The sequence below is a fragment of the Danio aesculapii genome, chromosome 1 (genome assembly GCF_903798145.1).
Source record: "Danio aesculapii chromosome 1, fDanAes4.1, whole genome shotgun sequence".
Classification (NCBI taxonomy): Eukaryota; Metazoa; Chordata; class Actinopteri; order Cypriniformes; family Danionidae; genus Danio; species Danio aesculapii.
In genome coordinates, this window is record NC_079435.1 from 61,057,212 (window position 1) to 61,084,711 (window position 27,500).

The 27,500-nt window shown below is 34.2% G+C and overlaps 2 protein-coding genes across 2 annotated transcripts in view; one reads left to right on the forward strand and one right to left on the reverse strand.

The window, feature by feature from the left end:
- The first annotated feature begins 251 nt into the window (after positions 1 to 251).
- Positions 252 to 21,207, forward strand: LOC130220711 (uncharacterized). The gene is made up of 7 exons (XM_056452940.1): positions 252 to 277; positions 7,514 to 7,574; positions 10,024 to 10,347; positions 13,113 to 13,460; positions 16,704 to 17,114; positions 19,440 to 19,451; positions 20,311 to 21,207. The coding sequence occupies exons 2-7, from the start codon at positions 7,529 to 7,531 to the stop codon at positions 20,427 to 20,429; spliced, it is 1,260 nt and encodes a 419-aa protein (XP_056308915.1). The 5' UTR covers positions 252 to 277; positions 7,514 to 7,528; the 3' UTR covers positions 20,430 to 21,207.
- A 2,109-nt stretch (positions 21,208 to 23,316) lies between these two features.
- Positions 23,317 to 27,500, reverse strand: part of LOC130233551 (protein SON-like) — a 28,412-nt gene continuing 24,228 nt past the window's right edge. Inside the window, 3 exon segments of the mRNA XM_056463650.1 lie at positions 23,317 to 24,911; positions 26,387 to 26,502; positions 27,063 to 27,128. Coding sequence (XP_056319625.1) covers positions 24,747 to 24,911; positions 26,387 to 26,502; positions 27,063 to 27,128 — 347 coding nt within the window. The 3' untranslated portion in view covers positions 23,317 to 24,746.

The window sequence follows — 27,500 nt, forward strand, 5'->3', positions numbered from 1 at the left end:
TTAGTGCTTGAGTAAGAACAAAAAGAAAGGACAGAAATAAGCATGGACATGTGCGATCCGCTAAATGCATGCAAACGCAGCGTGGTGTGTGTTACTGCAGTGTGTGTACTCCATGTGCTGATATTGTTGCATCAGGTGGTATTTTAACACTCATGTCATCTTGAGCCCTAAACATACAGCAACATGTGCAGCAGCTCCAGACCTGCAGGACATGTGGACGAAGAGCAGCAGAGCCATCAATTAATGAAGACAGACGCTCTCATAAGCACACCACACTGTAAGTACATATATACTGTCATATATTTAGCTTTAATATGTATTGTCATCTCAGTGTTCGGTGTGTTTTTGTTTGGTTTGGTTTTAGCAAGTACTCAAAATTAACCCTTTAATACAGTGCTCCATTAGTTCATGTATATACTGGCTTGAACAAACCATTAGTGATGCATCTATTGTGCTATTTATTCATGTTTGGAAGTGTTAATTAATGATATTTAAGTTCATATTGACTCACAGTGCATGAACTAATGTTATCAAGCATGATTTTAGATTTTAATATTAATGCATTAGTAAATGTTGAACAAGATTATTCATACTTAATGTTAGTAAATGCATTAACTAATGGACTGATATTCTAAACTGTTATTAATTAAGCAAATGCATGGAAGTTTAAATAGAGAAATTTAATTGGGTGATGCTAAAATATTGGTTCATTATGTATTTACTAATATGAACTATCTATTGCTGTTATACACTGTATTTATTCATCTTTGTTAAAGTTATTTGTTGGTTCTTGTTTACTAACCATGCTTTAATTAATGCTAATTAACTAACCATGCTTTAACTAATTTAAACTACATTAAAACAGTGCTTTAACTAATAGTAACAAACTTTATTTGTAAATGCTAATGCAGTGGTTATATATAGTGTTTATACTCCGATCACGTTAGTAAGTTGAACTATAGTATAGAATATGTATAGAAATGTAAATATGTGTATATCTGTTAAAGTATGCAATAATGTTGTGTTTTAGTTTTTCTTTTCAGTTTTATTTTCCATATGATAGTAATACACTAGATGTGTTTTTGTCTTTATCAGCCTGTATACATACATATATATATATATATATATATATATATATATATATATATATATATATATATATATATATATATATATATATATATATATATATATATATATATATATATATATATATATATATGTATATATATATATATGTATATATATATATATATATATATATATATATATATATATATGTATATATATATGTATATATATATATATATATATATATATATATGTATATATATATGTATATATATATATGTATATATATATATATATATATATATATATGTATATGTATATGTATATATATATATATATATATATATATATATATACATATACATATACATATATATATATATATATATATACATATACATATACATATACATATATATATATATATATATATATATATATATATATATATATATACATATATATATATATATATATATATATATATATATATATATATATATATATATATATATGTATATGTATATGTATATGTATATATGTATATATATATATATATATATATATATATATATATATATATAAGCAAAATCAAAACGCAATTTAATATCCTTTTGCTAGCTAAAATCATTCTTGAAATAATGTTGACTGCATTTTATTTATGATTAAGCCATCCATTTTTAAAATAAATAAATAAATATACATATTTTTAATGGGCGATACAGTGGCTCAGGGGGTAGCTCCGTCACCTCACAGCAAGAAGGTTGCTGGTTCGAGTCCCGGCTGTGTCAGTTGGCATTTCTGAGTTTGCATGTTCTCCCTGTGTTGGTGTGGGTTTCCTCTGAGTGCTCCGGTTTCCCCCACAGTCCAAACACTTGCGCTATAGGGGTATTGATTAACTAAATTGGTCGTAGTGTATGAGTGTGTGTGAATGTGAGAGTGTATGGGTGTTTCCCAGTACTGGGTTGCAGCTGGAAGGGCATCCACTGTGTAAAACATATGCTGGAATAGTTGGCGGTTCATTCAGATGTGGCGACCCCTGATGAGTAAGGTGGCACTAAGGTGAAGGAAAATAAATCTCGAGGACCACAATGAAAATAAACCAATGGCTTTTTTATTCTCAACAGTTTTAAAATGTGTATGAATTAATTTTTTTATCAGATTTTTATGACAGTTAAACAAACAAAAATGAAAGAGAAAATAACAGTACAAATCAAAACAATAACTACAAATATATACTTACTCACTCCCACGGCCGCTTATATCGAAGTTGATATTTAGCTGCACCATGCTGGTGTTGCGTAACATCTAGTTTTTCATGTGGTGGGTTGTTAGCTCAACGCTCAACCCTTAACCTGGAGGACCAGTACGTACACACGCATTCGCTACATACATATATAAAATATATAATAAACATCATATAACAGTACAAAATAATTCATAAATTAATAAACAAACCACACTATAACCCGCATACTGTACAACAAACAATGTATGATGTGTATAAAAAATGGTGTGCATAAACAATATACAGTGCTCAGCATATATGCGTGCACCCCTTACAAATTTCTCTTTCAAAAAGCTCTACAGTATTATATTTGTGCATATACATTAAATTTTATTAAATTAGTTTATTAAATTAATTATTAAACATTAAATTAGTCAGTACTGAGGCCAAATCTGGAGCTTATCTAACAAAATAACTCACCATAATGGTCCAACAACTGGTACAGCCACATTTATATGTTATAGAAAAATATTAAATACAAATTTAAATACAGAGGAAAAATCAAGAGAAGCAAAAAAAAAAATTGAACAATTTAGTTGAAATTTTGTGACATTTTTTGCAATATTTTGCTTAATTTTAATTGTATTATCTTTCTATTTCTAAATATGCTTGGTGACTGAAATATTATGTTAATAAATATATCTGTTTATTAAATATGTTTTGTTTAAATGCACCAAAATACTTTGCTTATATGAAATGGAAAAAAATATTAATTTTAAAATGGGCTGTACTCAATTATGCTGAGCACTGTGTGTATATAACAGAACAAAATAATAATAAAGATATAAATAAAGCACAATATGACCCACATATTGTACAACAAACAGTATATGATGTGCACAAACAGTATATGATCTTCATAAACAATATATGATGTGCATTTTTTTTTACTTTTTTGTATACTGTTTTGACATCTTTTTCCAAATAAAACCAAAAACAATCATAATAAAACCTTTAAAAAGTGAAATCAAATTAGAAATACTAAAATTACTACTAAAATAACAATGTATTTAAATGTTAATAAAATAAATTTACATTAAATATAAACATTAAAACACTAATAAAATATACAACATCTTTAAAACAGGTAAATAATAAAATAAAAATGAAATTGAGTCTAATTTATGAATATACATGATAAAAGTGTAATGGTGGTACTAAAATATCTACTAATGTACCAAAATAACTCTGGTGTCTCATTACTTTAACAAGCAATGAGGTCTTGAATCTGCACGTGCCTCATAGATGAACTAATGGAGCAAATAATATTAAAAAAACTTGAATAATTGCATTAAAAATGTAAGAATAATTGTATTGAGATAACCTTTTGAATATTAAAATTCGATCAAATTAATATATTGTTCAACTGGTACCTGTAAGATGCATGTTAAATCAGTGTGTGTGTGTAGGGAGTGTGTGTTTGCAGTGTGGAGTGTGTGTGTGCAGCTCTGGTTTCAGGCTCAGTGTGATTGACATTGGTCAGCACTGTTAAATAAAGCTGCACAAGTATTTGTGGGAGTGGCAGAGGTGCAGCTTTACTGCGAGCTCATTGGCTGATCGCCCGTCACTCAAAACCCTCTGCCACGTGCTCAATAACACATGCCCATATCATAGAACATGATTATTATTAGGAAGCGCACGGTTGTATTAATGCATACACTAATTATATCAATTCACAATATTAACAAACCATTAACGAAGACTAAAATTAAGTGCTAAAATTACTAATAAAATAAAAGAAATAAAAAAATTTAGCTAAAAAACACCCTATTACAGAACATGGTTATTATTTGGAAGCTTAAGGTTTTATTAATGCACACATTATATTTTTTGGGGTCAGTTTAAGACTTACGCTATTAACTAATCATTAATTAAGACTTTTAGCTCAATAAAATACTAACTAGCTGCATATTATTAGTTATTAAGGTAGTTGTTGTGTTTAGGTATTGGGTCAGATTATGGCTGTAAAATAAGGTCATACAGTACTAATAAATAAGTGCTAATAAACAATTTGGTAACACTTTATTTAGATGACAGTAAATAATATTAGACTAGATATTCTTCAAGACACTTCTATACAGCTTAAAGTGACATTTAAAGGCTTAACTGGGTTAATTAGGTTAACTAGGCAGGTTAGGGTAATTAGGCAAGTTATTGTATAATGATGGTTTGTTCTGTAGACTATCGAAAAAAATATAGCTTTAAGGGGCTAATAATATTGACCTTAAAATGGTGTTTAAAAAATTAAGAACTGCTTTTATTCTAGCCGAAATAAAAGAAATAAGACTTTCTCCAGAAGAAAAAATATTATCAGACATACTGTGAAAATTTCCTTGCTCTGTTAAACATCATTTGTGAAATATTAAAAAAAATAATAAATAAAAAAATCAAACAGGGGCAAATAATTCTGACTTCAACTGTATTTCAATTCACAATATTAACAAACCAATAACTAAGACTAAAATAAATAAAAAAAAATTATTAATAAAAATAATTGTAAAATAATTTAAATTACTAATAAAACAAAAATGGATTTAAATTTTAATAAAAATAAGCTAAATAACACGCGCCCCCATCACAGAACATGATTATTATTTGGAAGCATAAGGTTTTCTGAATGCACACTTTACATTTTATGGGTCGATTTAAAATTCATGCTATTAACTAACCATTAATTAAAAGTTTTAGCTCAATAAACATCTAATTAGCTGCTTATTACTAGGGCCAGATGGAATCTGCGGTCATTTTGTGCTATTTCTGCGCAGAATTGTGTTAAAATCTGCGGATTTATGTGGAATTATTTTGGGAGAATCATAAATAAAACCTTTATATATGAAATAAAAAGTAATAGCTTTATTAACTTTTATTTAATGTTTACAATGCAAATCCAATTAGATCCACTTTATTTAGTAAACAAAGCAGGTCTCTCATATAATATCTCTACTGAAAGACAGAAAATATGACTGTACAAACTGCACTGTAAATAAATCATGATTATTTTCATATTAGTCAATAATTTTACTGTAATTAATTGAAAAACTGAATAAATATAAATATACACACATTTACTCAAGTAAATAAACAGAATTAATGATGAGCTAAAAATCTGCTGAATTCTGCGTATGCAGATTCCGTGTGGGCCTACTTATTACTAGTTATTAAAGTAGTTATTGGGTCAGATTATGGATGTAAAATAAGGTCATGCTATACTATAGTGCTAAAACACTCTAAGTAACTATATATATACTATATAAACTATATATACTATACTATAAGTGCTAATAAACTCTAAGTAACTATATATATTTACTATATAAACTATATAGTAAACCATACTATACTATAAGTGCTAATAAACAGATCGGTAACACTTTATTTTGATGGTCCAGTTGAGTATCAGTAGACTGTCTGCTTAATATCTGTTGATACTGCTCCTTCAACAGACTGTTCATCTTGTATCTACCGCTGGATCTAATCTCATTATATTTGTTAAATGTGATATTGAATTCATCTTGTTGTCTCTATCTAATGACATTTTTCCCAAATTTGGTCTTTTGAAGCTATTACTTGTTCTCAGGTAACGTGCTTTGGCTGAGCGCAAAGATAAGTGAACAATGAAACCCCAAGCAATTCGATATAAGTATATACAACCTCAGAGACGTGCCATCACATTGGAAAACCAACACATGTGTCTGAGAATGCCGGGCGATGTGCACTTATCCCACGGCCGAGCTTCCAATGTTTCAGCAAGAAACCCTCATCTTTATAGTCAACATTGACTATAGGTGCTGGCCAAAGTTCGGCCTATTAGAGAAGAGTGAAGTGTGAGTTGATCAGGCCCACCTTCTCTCTCAGGTGCACATTTAATCTGATTGCAAAGCACAAGTTTGAGGTTTGTTGTGTCAGCATGATTATCTAGAGCAGGGGTCACCAATCTCGGTCCTGGAGGGCCGGTGTCCCTGCAAGTTTTAGCTCCAACTTGCCTCAACACACCTGCCTGGATGTTTCAAGTACACCTAGTAAGACCTTGATTAGCTTGTTCGGGTGTGTTTGATTAGGGTTGGAGCTAAAATCTGCAGGACACCGGCCCTCCAGGAACAAGTTTGGTGACCACTGATCTAGAGTCAATATTCTGCCTCCTGAAATTTGGGAAAGTTAACCTTAAGGTCAAGAGACCCTTCTCTGGTCATTTGGTCATGCTCGAGGGTCAATATTTTACCTCCTGATATTTGGAGAAAGGTGTAAAGTTAACCTTAAGGTCATGAGACCCTTCTCTGTTCGTTTGGTTGTTTGTTGAGTGCAACAGGAGAAAAACTAAAAAACAACCCATTTATTACACTGGGAAACACCCATACACACTCATTCACACACACACTCATACAGTACAGCCAATTTAGCTTATTCAATTCCCCTATAGCGCATGTGTTTGGAATGTGAGGGAAACCGGAGCACCCGGAGGAAACCCACGTTAACACAGGGAGAACATGCTAACTCCACACAGAAATGCCTACTGACCCAGCCGGGACTCGAACCAGCACCCTTCTTGTTGTGAGGCGATCATGCTACCCACTGTGCCACTGTGACACCCTTGCTTTCTAATTTGATGCAGAACCTATTTGGACGTCTCATGGATTACATTTACAGTTGTTTATTTAAGATGTCCTTGTTCCATGTACTTACTATAGTAATTACGGTCTCACTTTACAATAAGGTTTCATTAGTTAATGTATTTACTAACAATGAACAATACTTGTACATCATACTTTAATATGTCTGAATGCATTATTAACATCCAAACTCATGCTTGTTAACATTAGTGAATGCACCGTGAGTTAACATGAACATTGAACGACTGTATTTTTGTTAACTAACATGAATACTGTAATAAACACATTGTTCATTGTTTGCTTATGTTAGTAAATGCATTCACTTACACAAACTTCTTGTAAAGTGTGACCATAATTACAATATATTATGCATGCATAATTACATGCAGCTAATTATAGTCCCAGCCCTGACCCTTGGGTAAATATATAGTAAATACATGCAATTAATTAATATTACTCAATAGATAAATGAATAGTTCCAGTGTAATAAGGACGCCTTAAAATAGAGTGTAACCTAATTATTATTTTTTTTTAATACATATTGCAGGTTTTCTGAGAGGACATGAATAATCTCTGGACTGTATTCATTTTTACTGTAGCCCTCAAGGGTAAGTGATGGATTTCTTCTGTGTTTAGTTTCTGGGTGTTTGCTGATATATTACTATATTTATTTATTCTTAAGTTTTATCTGTAGAGCAGTCTTGAGAGGGGGAAAGACATGCTTGTAGAGATGGCTCTCAGTAAACCCCTGGACAATTTGGGGGTCTCTAGGAGCAACTCTGTAGCAGCAGCACCAGTTCAAATATTCACTTTTCAATAGGTTATGACTTTTGAACTCTTTGATGTTGGAAAAATAAACTGTTAATGAACAGATCTTTCCGCACAGAAGTAACTGAACAGCAGTTTGTTATTCATATTCAATGTTCATATAAATATTGATGTTAATAAAAAATGGTTGAGAGGCTGTACTTTATCAATTTTAAAGATCAAATGTCTAGATATTATTAATTGACTATTCTGTAAATTGTTTATGTTTTCAGTCATTTTTTAATAGTTTTTATTTTACTTAATTTAGTTAATGTTTCCTTTTCATATTTTTTACTTTTATTTATTTTTGCACGCTCAAAACATGATGTTTTGCATGCAGAATTGTTAAAGCGCATGCGACAAGCCAATTTGTACGCTTAAAACCCAATCTTTTGCATGCAGAATTGTTGATATGCATGCAACAAGTAATTTTGCATGCTCCAAACCTGATCTTTTGAGCACAGATTTATTAACGTGCATACAACAAGCCATTTTGCACTCTCAAAAACTTACTTTTTGCACACCGAATAGTTAATGCAAATGCAATTTTCATTCTCAAAACATGATTTTTTTCGCACAGGATTGTTAACACACATGCAACAGGTCATTTTGTATGCTCAAAATATAATCTTTTGCACACTGAATTGTTAATGTGGATGCTACAAATCATTTTGCATGCTCAAAACACGTTCTTTTGCGTGCAGAATTATTAACACACATGCAACAATCAATTTTTCATGCTCAAAACATGATCTTTTGCACATAAAATTTTTAATGTGCATGCAACAAGCCATTTTGCATGCTAAAAACATGATCTTTTGCATACAAAATTATTAACGCGCATGCAACAAGTCATTTTGCACACTCAAAAAATTATATTTTGCACAGAATTGTTAATGTGCATGCAAGTCAATTTGCATTCTCAAAATGATCTTTTTATGCACAGGATTGTTAACATGCATCCAACAGGTCATTTTGTGTGCTCAAAACACGTTCTTTTCCATGCAAAATTATAAACACGCATGCAACAAGTACATTTTTCATGCTCAAAACCTGATCTTTTGCTTACAGAATTGTTAACTTGCATGCAACAAGTCATTTTGCATGCTCAAAACATGATCTTTTGCACACCAAATTGTTAATGCGCATGCAACAAGCCAATTTGCATTCTCAAAACATGATTTTTTTACGCACAGGATTGTTAACACACATGCAACAGGTCATTTTGTGTGCTCAACACAATCTTGTGTGCACAGAATTGTTAACTCGCATGCAACAAGTAAATTTTGCATGCTCAAAACATGATCTTTTGCACATGGAATTGTTAATGGGCATACAACAAGCCAACTAGCATTCTTAAAATATGATCTTTTGCACTCAAAATTGCTAACTCGCACGCAACAAGTTATTTTGCATGCTCAAAACATGATCTTTTGCACATGGAATTGTTAATGGGCATACAACAAGCCAACTAGCATTCTTAAAATATGATCTTTTGCACTCAAAATTGCTAACTCGCACGCAACAAGTAATTTTGCATGCTCAAAACATGATCTTTTACACACAGAATTGTTAATGTGCATGCAACAAGACATTTTGCATTCTCAAAATATGATATTTTGCACTTAAAATTGCTAACTCGCATGCAACAAGTCATTTTGCATGCTTAAAATATGGTCTTTTGCATGCAGAAATTATTACACACATGCAACAATCAATTTTGCACGCTCAAAACATGATCTTTTGCACACAGAATTGTTAATGTGCATGCAACAAGACATTTTACATTCTCAAAACATGATCTTTTGCACACAGAATTGTTAATGTGCATGCAACAAGACATTTTACATTCTCAAAATATGATATTTTGGACTAAATTGCTAACTCGCATGCAACAAGTCATTTGGCATGCTTAAAAACACAATATTTGCGTAATTATTAACACGCAAGTCATTTTGCAGCCTCAAAAAATTATTTTTAGCACACCCAAATTGTTAATGTGTGTGTGCAACAAGCCAATTTGCATTCTCAAAACATGATCTTTTGCCCAAAATTTTTTTAGCTTGCATGCAACAAGTCATTTTGCATGCTTAAAACATGACCTTTTGCACACAGAATTATGAATGTGCATGCAACAAGCCAATTAGCATGCTCTAAACACAGAATTGTGGCATGAATATAGCTCCATATTCAGTTTGGAAGAAAATAAGTGAATGAGTGTACTGACTGCTGTTGTCTTTCGGGCTGCAGTGGGTGTTGGCCAGTTCCTCCAGACAGCTGAGCTGCAGGTGTTTCTGGGAGAGTCTGTGGTTCTGCCCTGCAATGGTTCTGGTTTTCCAGCAGACGAGCTGCAGGTTTACTGGGAGGCCATTGGGAAAGACGTCCTCTCTCTGCATGGAGATACACTGAGCGTCGGCAGAGGTTTTGAAGACCGGGTGAACTTCATCACAGATCCGGCAGAGACTCAAGATTTCTCTATCATCCTGACAGACGTGATGCTGAACGACGGAGAGATTTACGAATGCCTTTGGAAGGGAACGATACCCATCTGCTCCGTCTTACTGCAAGTGTTGCGTAAGTACCGCAAGAAACAACATTATCAATGGGTCATTTTTGGGTACGGCTTAATAATGAGATTATATTAATTGATTTATTTACTTACATTACATTTATTTCAGTATTTATTCATCTTTATTAACACTAGTTAATGTAAGTAAAGTTGTTTGTTCATGTTAACTCGCTGTGCATCAGCTAATGTTAACAAGCATACATTTAAATTTTAATAATCCATTAATAAACATTAAACTGTTATTAGTAAATGCTGTACAAGTATTCTTCATCATTAGTTCATGTCAGTAACTAATCAAACCTTTTTATAAAGTGGGAGCCATTTTTTTGTATTCATTTTAGCTACTGATATTGCACCGTTACATATTTAAATCATAATAATATAGTCTAAACATAAAGCAATCATGACAGACTATATATCATTTGAAAGCTTATAATGTCTAGTGTCCATATCTGGTGATGTGAGATTTTTGGATATTATTGAACAATTTGCAACAAGGATACTTGTCAGTGTCGTAAAGCAGATTGCTCTAGCGAAGTAATACATGTTTTTTTAGAAGTAGAACTAAAATCAAATACCAAACTGTCCATACTATAGAATTTACTTATCTACTTTATAAATATTGTCAAAAGTATGAAACATATGGCTCATATTCCTCAAAACATAACCAGAAATAGGGGATCTTGTATGGTCACCAATGCAAACTGTATGTCATCTGGTGGTCATGTTTGGTACTGCGACCAAACTAAATCTGACAGGAAGCTAATTCTTTAAGATATCAACTTCAGATTTAGAATATAATCTGTTTAGATGTTTATGTTTGATCTTCTGTCCATTTTAGGCTAAAACAGGTTTTGTAAAATACATATGTATTGTATTATAATATGTTTTATTGAACTTTAGTGAACGTTTTTCAGCTACACTCTGACCTCCGTCTTCTTTAAAATGAGACCAGTGTTGAAGATTGGCAATCATTTAAGATGAACATGTCATGTTCATGTCTATGTCCAAACAGTGGGGGTGACGGTGAAGGGCTTAATAGTAAAATAATAAATAATAGTAAAGTCTGTCTTTGACAATTTGAATATGAATACCATCGAATGAACAGCTGAAATAATGGTGCGTTAACAAAGCTTTGGTTTTTTTAAGAAGAATACAATCTTTTTTGTTAATTGGAAAGAAAATGTAATATATATATATATATATTCAGTGCATCCGGAAAGTATTGATAGCACTTCAGTTTTTCTATCCCCCATTATGACAATGTGAAAAAAGAGTTTTTGAAATCGTTGCAAATTTATTCAAAATAAAACGCTGAAAGATCACATGTACGTCAGTATTCACAGCCTTTGCTCAATACTTTGTTGATGCACCTTTGGCAGCAATTCCAGCCTCAAGTCTTTTCGAATATGATGCCACAAGCTCGGCACACCTGTCTTTGGGAATTTTTGCCCGTTTCTCTTTGCAGTACCTCTCAAGCTCTATCAGGTTGGATGAGAAGCGACGGTGTACAGCCATTTTCAGATTTCTCCAAAGATGTTCAATAGGATTTAGGTCTGGGCACTGGCTGGACCACTCAAGGACATTCACTGAGTTGTTGTGAAGCCACTCTATTCATATTTTGGCTATGTTATTGGAAAATGAACCATCGCCCCAGTCTGAGGTCAAGAGCACTCTGAAGCAGGTTTTCATTCAGGATGTCTCTGTACATCGCTGCATTCATCTTTCCCTCTATCCTGACTAGTCTTCCAGTTCCTGCTGCTGAAAAACATCCCCACAGCATGATGCTGCCACCACCATGCAGGATGGTATTAACCTGGTGATGAGCGCTGCCTGCTTTTCTCCAAATGTAATGCCTGGCGTTCACTCCAAAGAGTTAAATTTGAGTCTCATCAGACCAGAGAGTTTAGTTTCTTATGGTCTGAGAGTCCTTCAGATGCCTTTTGGCAAATTCCAGGCGGGGAGTGGCTTCCGTCTGGCCACTCTACCGTACAGGCCTGATTGGTGGATTGCTGCACAGATGGTTGTCCTTCTGCAAGTTTCTCCTCTCTACACAGAAGAATGCTGGAGCTCAGACAGAGTGATCATCGGGTTATTGATCACCTCCCTGACTAAAGCCCTTCTCCCCCGATCACTCAGCTTAGATGGTCGGCCAGCTCTAGCAAGAGTCCTGGTGGTTAAACATCTTCCACTTATGGATGATGGAGGCCGCTGTGCTCACTGGAACTTTCAGAGCAGCTGAAATGTTTCTGTAACCATCCCCAGCCTTGTGCCTCGAGACAATCCTGTCTCGGAGGTCTACAGACAATTCCTTTGTCTTCATGCTTGGTTTGTGCTTTGACATGCACTGTCAACCCTGGGACCTTATATAGACAGGTGTATGCCTTTTCAATCATGTCCAATCAACTGAATTGACCACAGGTGAACTCCAATGAAGCTGCTGAAACATCTCAAGAGTGATCAGTGGAAACAGAATGGACCTGAGCTCAATTTAGAGCTTCGTGACAAAGGCTGTCAATACTGATGTACATGTGATTTATCAGGTTTTTATTTGGAATAAATTTGCAACGATTTCAAAAACTCTTTTTTCACATTGTCATTATGGGGGATAGTGTGTAGAATGTTGAGGAAATACATGAATTTAATCCATTTTGGTTTAAGGCTGTAACATTAAGTAATGTGGAAAAACTGAAGTGCTATCAATACTTTCCAGATGCACTGAATATATATATTCTGTCTCATGTTCTCTCTCCTGTGTTTTTCTGCATAGCACCAAAGTTTTCCATAGTTCACGCGGAGGCGTTTGAAGGCGATGAAGTCACGCTCGAATGCTTCGGTAATATTCCCAAAAACAAACCCTATGAAGAAATCTCCATCCAGTGGGTTAAAGACGAGCAAGAGATCCTGCGCTTGAGCTCTGGACAGACACAGACTCTGGAGGATTACAGCAGCTTCATCACATTACCAGACCAGCAGGACATCAGCCGCGGGATCTTCTCTCTCACTGTTAGATCAGTCAGTGGGTTTGATCAGGGTGTTTATCAGTGCCGATACAAGAGCTCGGATTACGGAGACCTACAGAGAGGATTCCCGGAGAGACACATGCTCACTGTCTGGGGTAGGGATGTGCTGAAAGGGAAAGTTGATCCAAAACTAATACCTGCGGATCCTTAAAATAAATTCTATAGTATAAGAATAAGGCCTTAATTAGTCTTTAAGGACATATATAAAGCAAAAATCACTTTTATAAGGGGTTTAAACAAGTGTGTGAGTATATCCAGTCTCTAATGGTGAACATGAGTTATTTGTATTGTTTATAATCAGACTTGATATAAACAGTCTGCAGAAACACTTTGATTGACATTCTCCCTTTGTACTTGTCATCAGAGGGGGGAAGCCCCGCCCACTAGTCTCCCTCATTAGCATAAAAAGCAGCCCTGAGTGAGAAGCAGCCGTCTGTCCATTAGCCATTAGAGTGTTTGAGCTGCTGAAGATAATGTCAGCACAGACTAAGAGGATTATAGACTGATACATTCTCTGACACTGCCAACATTTGAGCTGTGTCTCATTTCAGGCTTCAAAGGTGAGTCCTTCGAAGTCCACACAGGCTGAACCGAGCGTTTTGAAATGAGACGATCTAGCCTACAGAAGACAGATCTCGATCATAACAGCTGTCGTTAAGTGAAGTTTAGTTATAAACAAGTTTCGAGAGGATCACGTGCTTATGATTGCTAGCGGCTGGATCCGCATTATCCAATTCTCAATGCACCAATCAGACGACTCCTAAGCTACTACAAATACCCTGGGTTACATACCACCGCTATCTTCGTTTTGAAGACTCCCCCCATCCACCCCTACTCCTCCTTCTTCCTAGATGGGTGACACGGTGGCCCAGTGCTTAGCACTGTTGCCTCACAGCAAGAATGTCTCTGGTTCTAGGCTTTACCAAACCAGCAGACATTTCTGTGCGGAGTTTGCATTTTCTCCCCGTGCTCACGTGGGTTTCCCCCGGGTTCCCCGGTGTCCTCCCACCGTCCAAAAAACATGCAACATAAGTTAATTGACTAATCCAAACCGGCACTATAGACATGCTCCTAGTAAATGGTTATCTCTCAAGAGCAATCACTGGCTGTTCATTGATTATTACAGTAGGGGAGTTCTCAAGATCTACCTGAGCTCAAACTCTCAAACTTCTCGCCTTGCAACGGGAGGGAGCCCCGGGCTCGAGGATCTTATGAGCTCAGGGCTCTCTCCCGGGACAGCATGCCAAACAAGCTTATAATTAATCATCAGCTAAGTGTGAACTCTTGAATAAACAGTAATGAAATTTGTAATTACTTTTTTTCAAAGGGATTTTACAACTTAAGTGATCTGAAAACAAAGCAAGGTTTGCAAAAGCTGGAAATATATGAAGAGTTTAGATGCAAAACCCTCTAAATCCGTCAGACCTCTTTTTTTGAAAATGAGCATTTTCTATCAGGCTCGTCTGATTAGGTTTAGAAGTTTCATTGTATAGACCTTATTCTAAAATGCTGAAGTGTGCCTGTTTTCGCGATTGTTTTAGAACTTCCGATTAGGTCCCCTATGGGAGAAATGACTAGGAATAATAAACGGCAGAAAACGGTCAAACTACTCGCTCTACAAACAAATGTTTACATTACTATACACACCAAGTAGAATAATATAATAAGAAAATATCAGTTTGCAACATCAAGCAGCAAAACGAGTAGTTTTTAACGACTAAAAATGAATGGAAGTGAATGAGACCGGAAGTCTCAAGCCAAAAAGATTCAAATGGCTGCGCCCGCTCGTCGGCAAAGAATAAGGTGAATAGATAATGAAAAGGTTATTAGCTGGTAAATTAAAATAACTTTTTTCAAAAATGTCACTTTAGACATTTCTTTGGTTTTTAACAAGGTGGGTTTTCTTTTGCGTCAAAACCAGCTAAATCCACTTGTGCTTTTTATGCAAAAACCTCTAAATACACCAAGACAGTGTAATTAGATGAAAAAATCACTAAAGATGCAGTTATTAATTATTTTACCAAACAAAAAACACTTAAACAAACCACCTACAATAAAAAATATATATAAATCTGTCTAGTAAGTGGCGGTTCATTCCACTGTGATAAACCAGGGAAAAATCTGAATGAAAATGAATGAATGAAATCTGTCAAGTGCATTAGTCAACATTAAAGCTGACTTTTTTTTTTAATTAAATCTCAACAATCTGTTGTCATTTCTGATATTTGGGTATTTAATGTAAGTAAAGCAATGTAAACAAGCTTGGGAGATTCAAATAATGTAGTAAAAAAAACATTGTGAAACATCAATATCTGTGCATTGTCCATGTATAAAAAAGTCATAATTTATTAAATATAAATAATGTATAGTATGCATTATATAAATCTTAAAAAAAAATAGCTTACATTTAGCAAATAAAACACAAGGTAGGCCTACTATGCAAAAAGGAGATGTCTCTCAGATACTTTTAGGAGCTATCATTCATTCAATCCTCACTATACTCAAGTCTTGGTATCTTTTTTTGTCTCTTGTTTATCCTCACAGCATCCATGTGGGATAAAGAATGGCTTCTTAACTCTGACTTTCGTGAAACGCAGTTGCTGTTTAATGTATAGTAAATCGAACGCATTGAAAGTAGCGTCGCTGCGCAATAAAACCTTATGAATGCATGCTACACTTCCGAATGTACAGCGTGTTTTCTTTTTCTTATTTTTTTATTTTCTTATTTTTTTTTATTATAACGAAATGAAACGTTTACTTTATATCACATTACATGCCAGGGAGCAAAACTGAAATGTATATTTTAAATATTTTATTTAAAGTTTTTCACATTTTAAAGAACAAACCTCGCATGCCAGCAAATAAAAATAAGTAAACACACTGTATGTGAAATGTAAATACATATGCACATGCACATCCACAACCGTACAGACACTTAATCATATTCCTCCATGAGTAATCTATACCTGCACATATTCACAAGCCCAGTCAAATACCTGCGATGATGCAGCGCCCTTCGAATGCATCCTTAGGAGGATACATCCTCTGAAATGTGACGCAGCTTTGATCCGACTCACACTGATAACTCTATTCCTGTTGTTAATCTGTCGCTATGCTGACACACAGGTGCTTGTAGCCCCGCCCTCTTTTATAATAGGTTATAAGGCATTTGTAGCCCCACCCTCTTTAGGAAAGAGCACAATCTCAGTTTAATTTAAAGTGACAGTCACCAAAACACCGAAAGAAAGACAATAAAAACTTGAATTACATAATTATAACAGAAATAATAATAGTAGTAGTAATCTCTCTCTCTCTCTCTCTCTCTCTCTCTCTCTCAGCTGTGTTTTCAGGTCGGCCGGCCATCACAGATTTTCCTTCCAGTTTGCCAGGGACTGAGACTGGCAGCACAGCGGGAGCATCTACATATGCCACAGATACAGATACAGATACATATGCCACAGATATATATGCAACAACTACATATGCCACAGATACATATGCAACAGATACAAATACCACAGAGACAAATGCCACAGATTCATATATCACAGACACATATGCTACAGATACAAATGCTACAGATTCATATGCCACAGACACATATACCACGAGCTCTCAGACTGACACGCTGCCAGCGCACACAACATATGATCCCCACACGCACACTCACAGCAGCAGCACAGAGAGAAACACTGAGAAAAGCACCAGCGCAACACACACTGACCCACACACAACCTCACACAGTCACGGTAAGTGCTGCTCAGTACATGCTTTATTAATTATTGATATTTTATTATGTGACCACAAGACCAGACTTCTGTTGCACTGCTTTGTTTTTTGCCAAACAAACACGTATGTACAGTTAAAGTCAAAATTATTATGATTTTTCCCAATATTACCCACATGATGTTTAACAGATTCAGGAATTTTTCACAGTATTTCCTATAATATTTTTTCTTCTGGAGAAAGTCTTATTTGTTTTATTTCAGCTTGAATAAAAGCAGTTTTTAATAGTTTTAAAGCCATTTTAAGGTCAATATTATTAGCCCTCTTAAGCAATATTAGTTTGCATTGTCTCCAGAACAAACCACTGTTATACAATGACTTGCCTAATTACCCTAACTTTACCCTAATTAACCTAGTTAAGCCTTTAAATGTCACTTTAAGCTGAATACTAGTATCTTGAAGAATATCTAGTCTAATATTATTTACTGTCATCATGACAAAGAGAAAATAAATCAGTTATTAGAGATGAGTTATTAAAACTATTATGATTAGAAATGTGTTGAAGAAATCTGCTCTCCGGTAAACAGGAATTGGGAAAAAAATATAAAAGAATTCAAATTAAGCTGGAGGGTGAATAATTCTGACTTCAGCTGTATGTACTGCACCTCTCAAAGTTATACAGTTTTCTTTCATCCAATAAAAATGATTAGAATATTAAATAAAGATCATAGAAGATAGTACATTACCTACTGTAAACATGTAATTGGTAATTATGCATTGCTAAAAATGTATCTCAATGGTTAGCAAGAAAGTTGCTGGGTCATTTGGCGTTTCTGTGTGAAGTTTGCATGTTCTCCTCATGTTGGTGTGGGTTTCCTCCGTGCTCTGGTTTACCCCACAGTCCAAACACATGAGCTATAGGGGAATTATAAACTAAATTGTGTGTGTGTGTGTAAATGAGTGTGTTTGGGTGTTTCCCAGTATTGGGTTGTGGCTGCAAGGGCATCCACTGTGTAAAACATGCTGGAATACTTGGCAGTTCATTCTGCTGTGGCAACCTCTAAAATAGAGACTAAGCCGAAGAAAAATGAATGAATGAAATGTCTAAAAACATCATTTAGACAACATTAAGAGTATTTTTCTCCATATTTAAACTATTTAATAAACCGTCAGATTGTCAAATAGTTATATATCTCATTCCTTTTTCAACACCTATATGTAACAGAGGCCAGCTAGTGAGTGCTGTGCAGGTAAATCTCCTTCCTCTGATCTCTGAAGGTGCTCTAGAGACAGATGCTAGAGGCCATGGTCTTTAGCCTCCTTGGTAGAGCACCCGACTCCCTTGCGGAAGGTCGCCGGTTCGATCCCAGCCCAAAGCGGGTTGGGTGGTGTAGGACTGGTGGGGTTACATTCACACATACGCTTTTACACTACGGTCAATTTAGTTTACCCAGTTCCCCTATACCGCATGTGTTTGGATTGTAGGGAAAACCAGAGCCAACACGGGGAGAACATGCAAACTCCACACAGAAATGCCAACTGATCCAGCCAGGACTCGAACCAGTGACCCTGGGGTGCTAACCCCTGAACTACTGTGTCACTCCGATTTGATATATTGAAAGCCTATTTAATCAGCTGTCATGTGATTCATATCAAATTTTTACAAATGGACCCTTATGATTGGTTTTGTGATCATGTCACATATCCAGTTGAAGTCAGAATTATTAGCCTTCCCTTTTCTTTTTTAATATTTCCCAAATGATGTGTAACAGAGCAAGGAAATTTTCACAGTATGTCTGATAATATTTTTTCTTCTGGAGAAAGTCTTATTTCTTTTATTTCGGCTAGAATAAAAGCAGTTTTTAATTTTTTATGAACCATTTTAAGGTCAATATTATTAGCCCCTTTAAGCTATATTTTCCTGATAGTCTACTACAGAACAAACCATCATTATACAATAACTTGCCTAATTACCTTAACCTGCCTAGTTAACCTAATTAACCTAGTTAAGCCTTTAAATGTCACTTTAAGCTGAATACACGTGTCTTGAAGAATATCTAGTCTAATATTATTTACTGTCATCATGACAAAGAGAAAATAAATCAGTTATTAGAGATGAGTTATTAAAACTATTATGATTAGAAATGTGTTGAAGAAATCTGCTCTCTGTTAAACAGAAATTGGGGAAAAAAATAAATGGGATTAATAATTCAGGGGGGCTAATAGTTCTGACTTCAACTGTAATGCTTTATAGTGTCTTTATAGTGAGCGTGTTTTTAAATTAACTTCTGATCTATTTGTTTTTTCTTTCTTTTAATCGTTTCTGATGACGGATATGTTATTACCAGGCACCGTTTCCGGTCAGTGGTATTTTCTGTTTTCTCTCATGATTTATTAGTATTTTAAGTCTGCTTGAAATAAAAATGTACAATGTTTATTTTTCTAGCACACATTAGTTAGTCAATAATTCAGTGCAGGAGAATTTGCTCACACTTTAATTTTACCATTATATCTCCATCCTCTAATGGTAAACTTAATTAATTGTATTTATTCTTCTAATCAGACTTGACAAACACAGTCTGCAGAAACACTTTGATAACACGTACCAAGAAGGAATGTCAATCAGAGGGGAAAGCCCCGCCCACTAGTCACCATCACTTCCTCATTAGCATAAACGGCAGCCCTGAGTGAGAAGCAGCCGTCTGTAGAGTGTTTGAGCTGCCGAAGTTAATATCAGCATAGACTAAGAGGATTATAGATGTGGTGTTTTAGATGAAGCACAAATGAACGGCGACAGGAGCGACATAGACTGACAGAAGCATGAAGCACACACTGACCAACGACAACATGCACACCTGACCAGCACTGAGAACACTAGTCCTGTTTTGAATCTGCCACTATGCTGATGCAAAGGCATTTGTAGCTCCGCCCTCTTCTTGAAAAGAGCACAATCTCATTTGCATTTAAAGCGACAGACACCAAAACACCACAATGTGGATCAATGCCTAAAAGGGTCAGATTCAGAGAGGTAGAGAACATTATTACTGTGGTATTTTGAGCTGAAACTTCACACACACACACACACTCTAGAAACATTAGAGGCCTATTTTACATCTGGTAAAAAGAGACATAATAGCTCCCCTTTAAGATTAACAATGTGTGCTAGCAATTGCAGATTTAGCTCTGATGCAGACATTAACGTGTGCTGTTTGTGATCAGGTCAGCGGGATCATCAGTCAGATCAGCAGATTCCCTGGATCCGCATCGGCCTGATCTCTGGAGTTCTGCTGGTCACGGCGCTGCTTATAGCTTTCCTGCTGCTGTCGGGGAGAATCTGATTCAACAGGACGAACAATAAGATGCAGGGATTCAACTTTCAGACATTTCCATGCAAAGCGCTCATTTGAGGAACTGTGAATGTTTTAAAAATATATTGATTTATCTGTGGATCAATACTGTTTAAAGGCCCTGTGAAATTACAATCACTATTTTAGATGTTATTATCAGTCTGTTAGGTTATCTATAAACTCCTCTGCTCCAAAACAGTGACAAAATTCACATTTATAAGATATAAACCTGATGTAAAGCTTGTAGTTTGTCGTTTCCTCCTAAATGGATCAAGATTTATTCACGTCGTCTCATACTTTAGTTTCTCATTAAATCTTCTGACCAATCAAATGCTCTCAAGTGTCTGACATGCCCCGCCTACTTCTTCTCATTGGCTTATCATTTAATGCAGGCAGAGCTGTGAGAAAAACAAAACGCTAGTGGCTGTTTTTTTAAAGGGGAAGAGCTACTCTATGCTCCGCCCTCTCTTCATCATCCAATAAAAAAAATAATAATAATAAAGTACATCACGGGACCTTTAATACTTAGCAATTTAATCTTAACAACTTAAATCTCCAATATATCACAGGATTTTTTCTTCTTTAGCTTTGATTTATTAACTAATCCCACATTTCTCTCGATAAAATATTTGGAAAGTTTGTGAAATTGTAATGTTTAAATATGTTGAATTTTCTGGTGATATTTCTGACCATCGGAGTATTGCGGAATGGTGCTGTTCATTTATGTGGCTGTAAGTACTGCTTTGTCTTTAAATGAGTATTTATTGTTTGTGAAATATATATATATATATATATATATATATATATATATATATATATATATATATATATATATATATACATATACATATGTATATATATATATGTATATATATATATATGTATATATATATATATATATATACACACACACACACACACACACACACAGTTGAAGTCAGAATTATTTGCCCCCTTTTAAATTTTTTTTTTTATGTTTAACAGAGGATGGAAATTTTCCCAGTATGTCTGATAATATTTTTTCTTCTGGAGAAAGTCTTATTTGTTTTATTTCAGCTAGAAGAAAAGCAGTTTTTAATTTTTTAAACATCATTTTAAGGTCAATATTATTAGCCCCTTTAAGCTATATATTTTTTCGATAGTCTACAGAACAAACCATCATTATATAATAACTTGCCTAATTACCCTAACCTGCCTAGTTAACCTAATTAACCTAGTTAAACCTTTAAATGTCACTTTAAGCTGTATAGAAGTGTCTTGAAGAATATCTAGTCTAATATTATTTACTGTCATCATGACAAAGAGAAAATAAATCAGTTATTAGAGATGAGTTATTAAACTATTATGATTAGAAATGTGTTGAAGAAATCTGCTCTCTGTTAAACAGAAATTGGGGGAAAAAATAAACAGGTCTAATAATTCAGTTCAACTGTATATATACATATATATATATATATATATATATATATATATATATATATATATACTCTTTCAGGGTCAAATTTACAAATATATGCACCCAATATATATTTGCCTACTACTGATTGTGTTTGATATATCATATCAGCATTCTTTCTGTACACATAGCAGGTACATATTGGGCCAAGGAAGAATGTGAAATGTATAGCGATTAATGACGCCTCTCAAAAAACACACCAGGGTGGACACTACAGACAGCCTATAACAAGAGACCAAGCGTAAAAAACCTCACTTAGTGTGTCAGAAAAGCTTTGGTATTTTATTAAATCTTTAGGTTTTTGACACATATTGATGAGGAACGTAAAGCTTGCTTTGAAATGTCAAATTTGTGAAACTAATATTTTAGGTAATAAAACTATTTAGCTGAAAGTTATTTGTATTGAAGTATAAGCATATGGTGCTGTTCACGCTGTAAATGCTGCTGTTAGTTCTTCTGTGTTAAACGTGCAACTCTATTTTCTGAAATCTGATGTCATTTTAAAGTGTGTTTTAATGCATTCGACTAATTAAAGCTACGTATGTTTAACATGCCGTGTATTTATTGCTTAGTACAGTTTGTTTACCTTCAGGTTAAGCAGTCCACATGAGGTCTGCGCTGAATCAATAGTGCTCAATTTGAAAATGAACATTCAATTTCTTTTGTGTTTAAGTTTCGGTTTGATGTGTTTTAGATGATTTTTTTTCTTGTAATATGTTTGTTCTTGTACAAACATATTGATAACATATTGATAATGAAGCTATAGAGAGAGTGAATGCAAATAAGTTTCTTGGTGTTGTACTGGATCATATAATTAGTTGGAAACCGTAAATAAATAATGTGATATTAAAATTAGTCAAAACTGTAGCAATAGTGTATAAAGCTAGATTTATCCTGGACAATAAATCAGTGTATATATTATATAACACGCTTATGTTGCCATATATGAGTTATTGTGTTGAAATATGGGGGACAATTCAGAAAAAAGTCATTAGACTGAGAGGATATGTGGGGTATTTGGAGCAAACGAATCCTTTATTTTTTAAATTAAAGATATTTAAGTTTAATTATTTGGTTAAATTTAAAACAATTTAATGTTTAAAGCTAGGAATAAACTACTAAAATGCATACAAACGTTTTTTGAACAACGACGAGGGGGAAATAATCTGAGAGTACTATATTTTAGGAGGTTGAAAACAAGAACAACTTTAAAAAGTTTGTGTCTGTCTGTGGTGTAAAACTATGGAACAGTCTAGATCAGACTCTCAAACAATGTCAGGATAATAATCAATTTAAAAAGTTGCATAAATATAGATTATTAAAGGAATATAACGATGAAGGAGATTGAAAAAGTATAAAAAGAGACAGGTATGATGACGTTTTTATTAATGGCTATTTGCTGTACTATGTTTTTTTCCCTCTGGGTTTATGGTACAAAATGTAAAGGTACAAATGGAATCAAACATATCATTTGTCAAAGATGCCAAAAGGATAAAATATGTTTCACGCAAAAAGAAGAGATCAGTAAAAGAAGGAATAAGTTCAAGTAATAGACGAATGATGTATGTGGGAATGGGGTGGGGAATATGATAAGCTTGTGCTTCATCCCGCTCCATTTTCGACCATGTTTAAATGTATTATTTGCTAATGATATTTTATGTATGATCTGTTGTTCAAAAATAAATAAATCAAATCAAATCAAACCTTAGCATGGAGACCAACACAAAATACCTCCTTCAATTTGGGAGCTAAATTATAACCAGTATATGTTTAACTGCTAATACTTTACACTTTTTGTGCGTTTTGTTTTTGTTAAAGTCAGTGTTTACCAGAAGCTTTTTATTTTAGTATGATAACATATCTCCAACTGATACTGAATATTTAGTAGGGGGTGAGGTTTATTTTTGCTCCTCTCTGTCTAATCTTTAACTCTGAGCAAACTAACTTAGCTTGGAGGGGCGTGGCTAAGTATATTTCAGCCAATCAGAGAAGGACTGCCACTCCACAAGTAGATGGTTACATGCAGTGGATAAACATGCACTGATAAACTGTTCACTTTGAGACTAATAAATGAACTTTAATGATACAAATGTTATCAAATAATACATCTGACAGCATTTAATATGAACCCTTGTTAATGTTCATGTTTGTTCACAGTGCATTCAATTCTGCTATGATTGAGGTGGATAAAAGCTGTGGGTGTACTCATTTTTTAACATGCTAAACTAATGTTAATTTACTGTATTATACATCATTACTATGAGACCAGCATCATCACAACAAAATAACAATAATAAAAAACATCTGAAAATAATCAAATTTAAAAGCTTTTTGGCAATGTTGAACCAAAGGAAAAGTCTTTTTATTCAGTTTAACTTGTACTAAAATAACCAACACTAAAACAGATATAAACGGACATCAAATTAAACTATACAGACATCGTAAAAAAACGTTATGCATCTAGCGAAACACGTTTATAACTAAAATGTAAACAGATATTAAAGAAATATTCATAAAAAAACATGAAAAGAAATCATACTGATCTAATTCCAGCGACACATTTTCATTTATTTAGTTTCATCACAAAAAACCAACAAAAATTCTGGCAGGAACAGAAAAAGAGCGCATGATGACCTTTAACAAACAGTTTATGAAGATAAAACAGCTGTAAAGCATGCATGAAACACTTACATGAATCCAGAACAGTCTAAAACACTGGAGCATTCAGTCACGTGTCATTACTACATTATCATTTCTGTGTTCATGCAGCAGAAATAAAGCTGAAGTGGCCAACGGAGATGAGTGTGTGTTTGTAAGCGAGTGTGTTTGTGTCTGTGAGAGTGTGTGAGTCCTCATGTGCTGCTGCTGCTGGCAGCTGTAAACACAGGACCTGAATGAACACCGTCTCCTGCGACTTCACCCATGGCCTGCAGAGCCACAGTCGCCGCCATCGCCTTCGCATGCTTCTTATTAGGACTCGCAGACTGAGGCTGATAATCACTGCCGTTCACCACCACCTGACGCACACACACACACACGATCAAACATGTGAAGCTCTTATTATCTTATATATATATATATACACACATACATACATACATACATACATACATACATACATACATACATACATACATACATACATACATACATACATACATACATACATACATACATATATATATATATATATATATATATATATATATATACACATACACATATATATACATACATATATATATATATATACATACATATATATATATATATATATATATATATATATATATATATATATATATATATACATACATATATATATATATATATACACATGTATATATACATACATACATACATGTATGTATGTATGTATGTATGTGTGTATGTGTGTATGTGTGTGTGTGTGTGTGTGCGTGTGTGCGTGTATGTATGTATGTATGTATGTATGTGTGTATGTGTGTATGTGTGTATGTGTGTATGTGTGTGTGTGTGTGTGTGTGTGTGTGTATGTATGTATGCATGTATGTATATATATATGTATATATATATATATATATATATATATATATATATATATATATAAAATAAAATTTCAGTATCGATATTGCAATGTGCCCATCCGCAATAGTCACATCGCAGGATCTGCAATGTCAAGTTGGGATTTTCCACAATTGAAATCATACATGATTTGTGGATTCACTGCAAAATTTTACTTAAGTTAAACAACTTGTTTATCATTTGCATTTGTTTTTAAGGTCAGTGAGCATTTCAAGCCAGTTTAAAACATTCAGGCAAGAAATTACATTGCTTTTCACTTTAAGAAATTGTATTTATACGATGTAGACTATACAGTGATATTTTACATTTGTTTATTGTTATTTTGCCTTCTAGACTCCCAGAAAACTATAAAATTCTGTATATTTCATTTGCATCTTTGCGCCACTGCATTTGTCAGTGCTAGTGATTTGGATTTTATTTATTCATACAGATGCACTAAACTAAAATCAAACAACAAAATTATACTATCCAAACTAAAATTATGAATTATTTCCAAATAGAGCCGTTCATTTCATCTGGTGATAGTATACTCAATATCGTAATATGCATAGCAGAAAAATTAAATATCGCAATGTCAGTTTTGGCCGATATCGTGCAGCGCTACACAGTCAAAAGCCTGAAATTATTCACAACTCTGGCAAATTCTCACTTAAAGGAGAGAAATCTTTTTTTCCACAGTGACTCCTCTTGCACATCATTGTCTTATTATCTTTTGCGACTGACTAGATACACATCACATTGCTTTTGTTTTTTAAATGTGCTGGCGTTTATTTTGTAATTGCATGTGTTTTCTTAAACTGCAGCACGTTAGGCTCTCTCGGCCACAGTACTGTTCTAATAATATGACGTCTAAATTCAGAGTTGATGTTAAATACATATATACTGAGTGCATATCAGTCTGAGATGCTGTAACCAGTGAAACACTGACCTTAAAGAGGAAGTTCTTGCGGTGGTCTGGACCACTATGGTGGACCATCACAAACTCCGGCTGAGGCCATTTCTTCTTATTACACATCTCCATCAGAGCAGACACCGGGTGCTTCCCTATGGAGAACACACAAGTCAGTAGAGGTGACCTATTCTGCCCCCTTTTACAAGCTGTAAACTGCGTCTCTGATGTTTCCACAGTGTGTGTAGTGAAGTTTGAGCTCAAAATACCACACAGATAATGTCCTCTAACTCTCTGAAACTCACCCTTTTAGGCTTTGATCCTAACTGTGCTGTTTTGGTGACTGTAGCTTTAAATTCAAATGAGATTGTGCTCTTTTCAGAAGAGGGCGGAGCTACTAACACCTGCGCACCAGCATAGTGGCAGACTCAAAAACAGGACTAAGGTTATTTGTCTGTATAAGGTCAGATGTTGTGTGTGAGAAGGTGTCAGTCTATTTTTTCATTTCTTCCTCATTTATCACAATTTTTCCCATCTGTAATGAGTTTTGTTACAACTAATGTTTATACATAATGATTATTGCATTACTTTAGTGTCATGTGTGTTATTGTGATGGTCTTTAGCAGTTCGTCGGTATTATTTAGCAGAATGATAATGAACACTTCTATATATTAGTCTATATGCATGTATATGATGAATTACTCCAAACACTTACCTAGAAGATCCTTCATCACCACGATGTTGCCAGATTTCTGTGTCTTTTCTCCTTCTGCTACAAGCCCTGAGAGAATAAAAACATCATTATTGCTTTTGCACTCATTTATATCACAGACGCCAAAATGTTTCATTCTCCTGAAAACCAAATGAAAACTGAATCATTTCTTAATGAACATTAATCCCGAAATGCAAACCTGGCAACCCAAAACCTATTGCAAGTGAGTGATTAAGTGAGTGACAGCCCATTATTATTAAATTCATTAGTAAATTCACATATTAATCTGTATTTCTAACTGAAACAGAATATTGAGTAGGGGTGGAGTTTTATTTTTGGGAGGAATTCAGTAATAGACTCGGATATCTTGACTCTTTTCAATATCGTGCAGCCCTAAAACAGTATATATAACCTATATAATCTTTTACTTTATTTTCCACT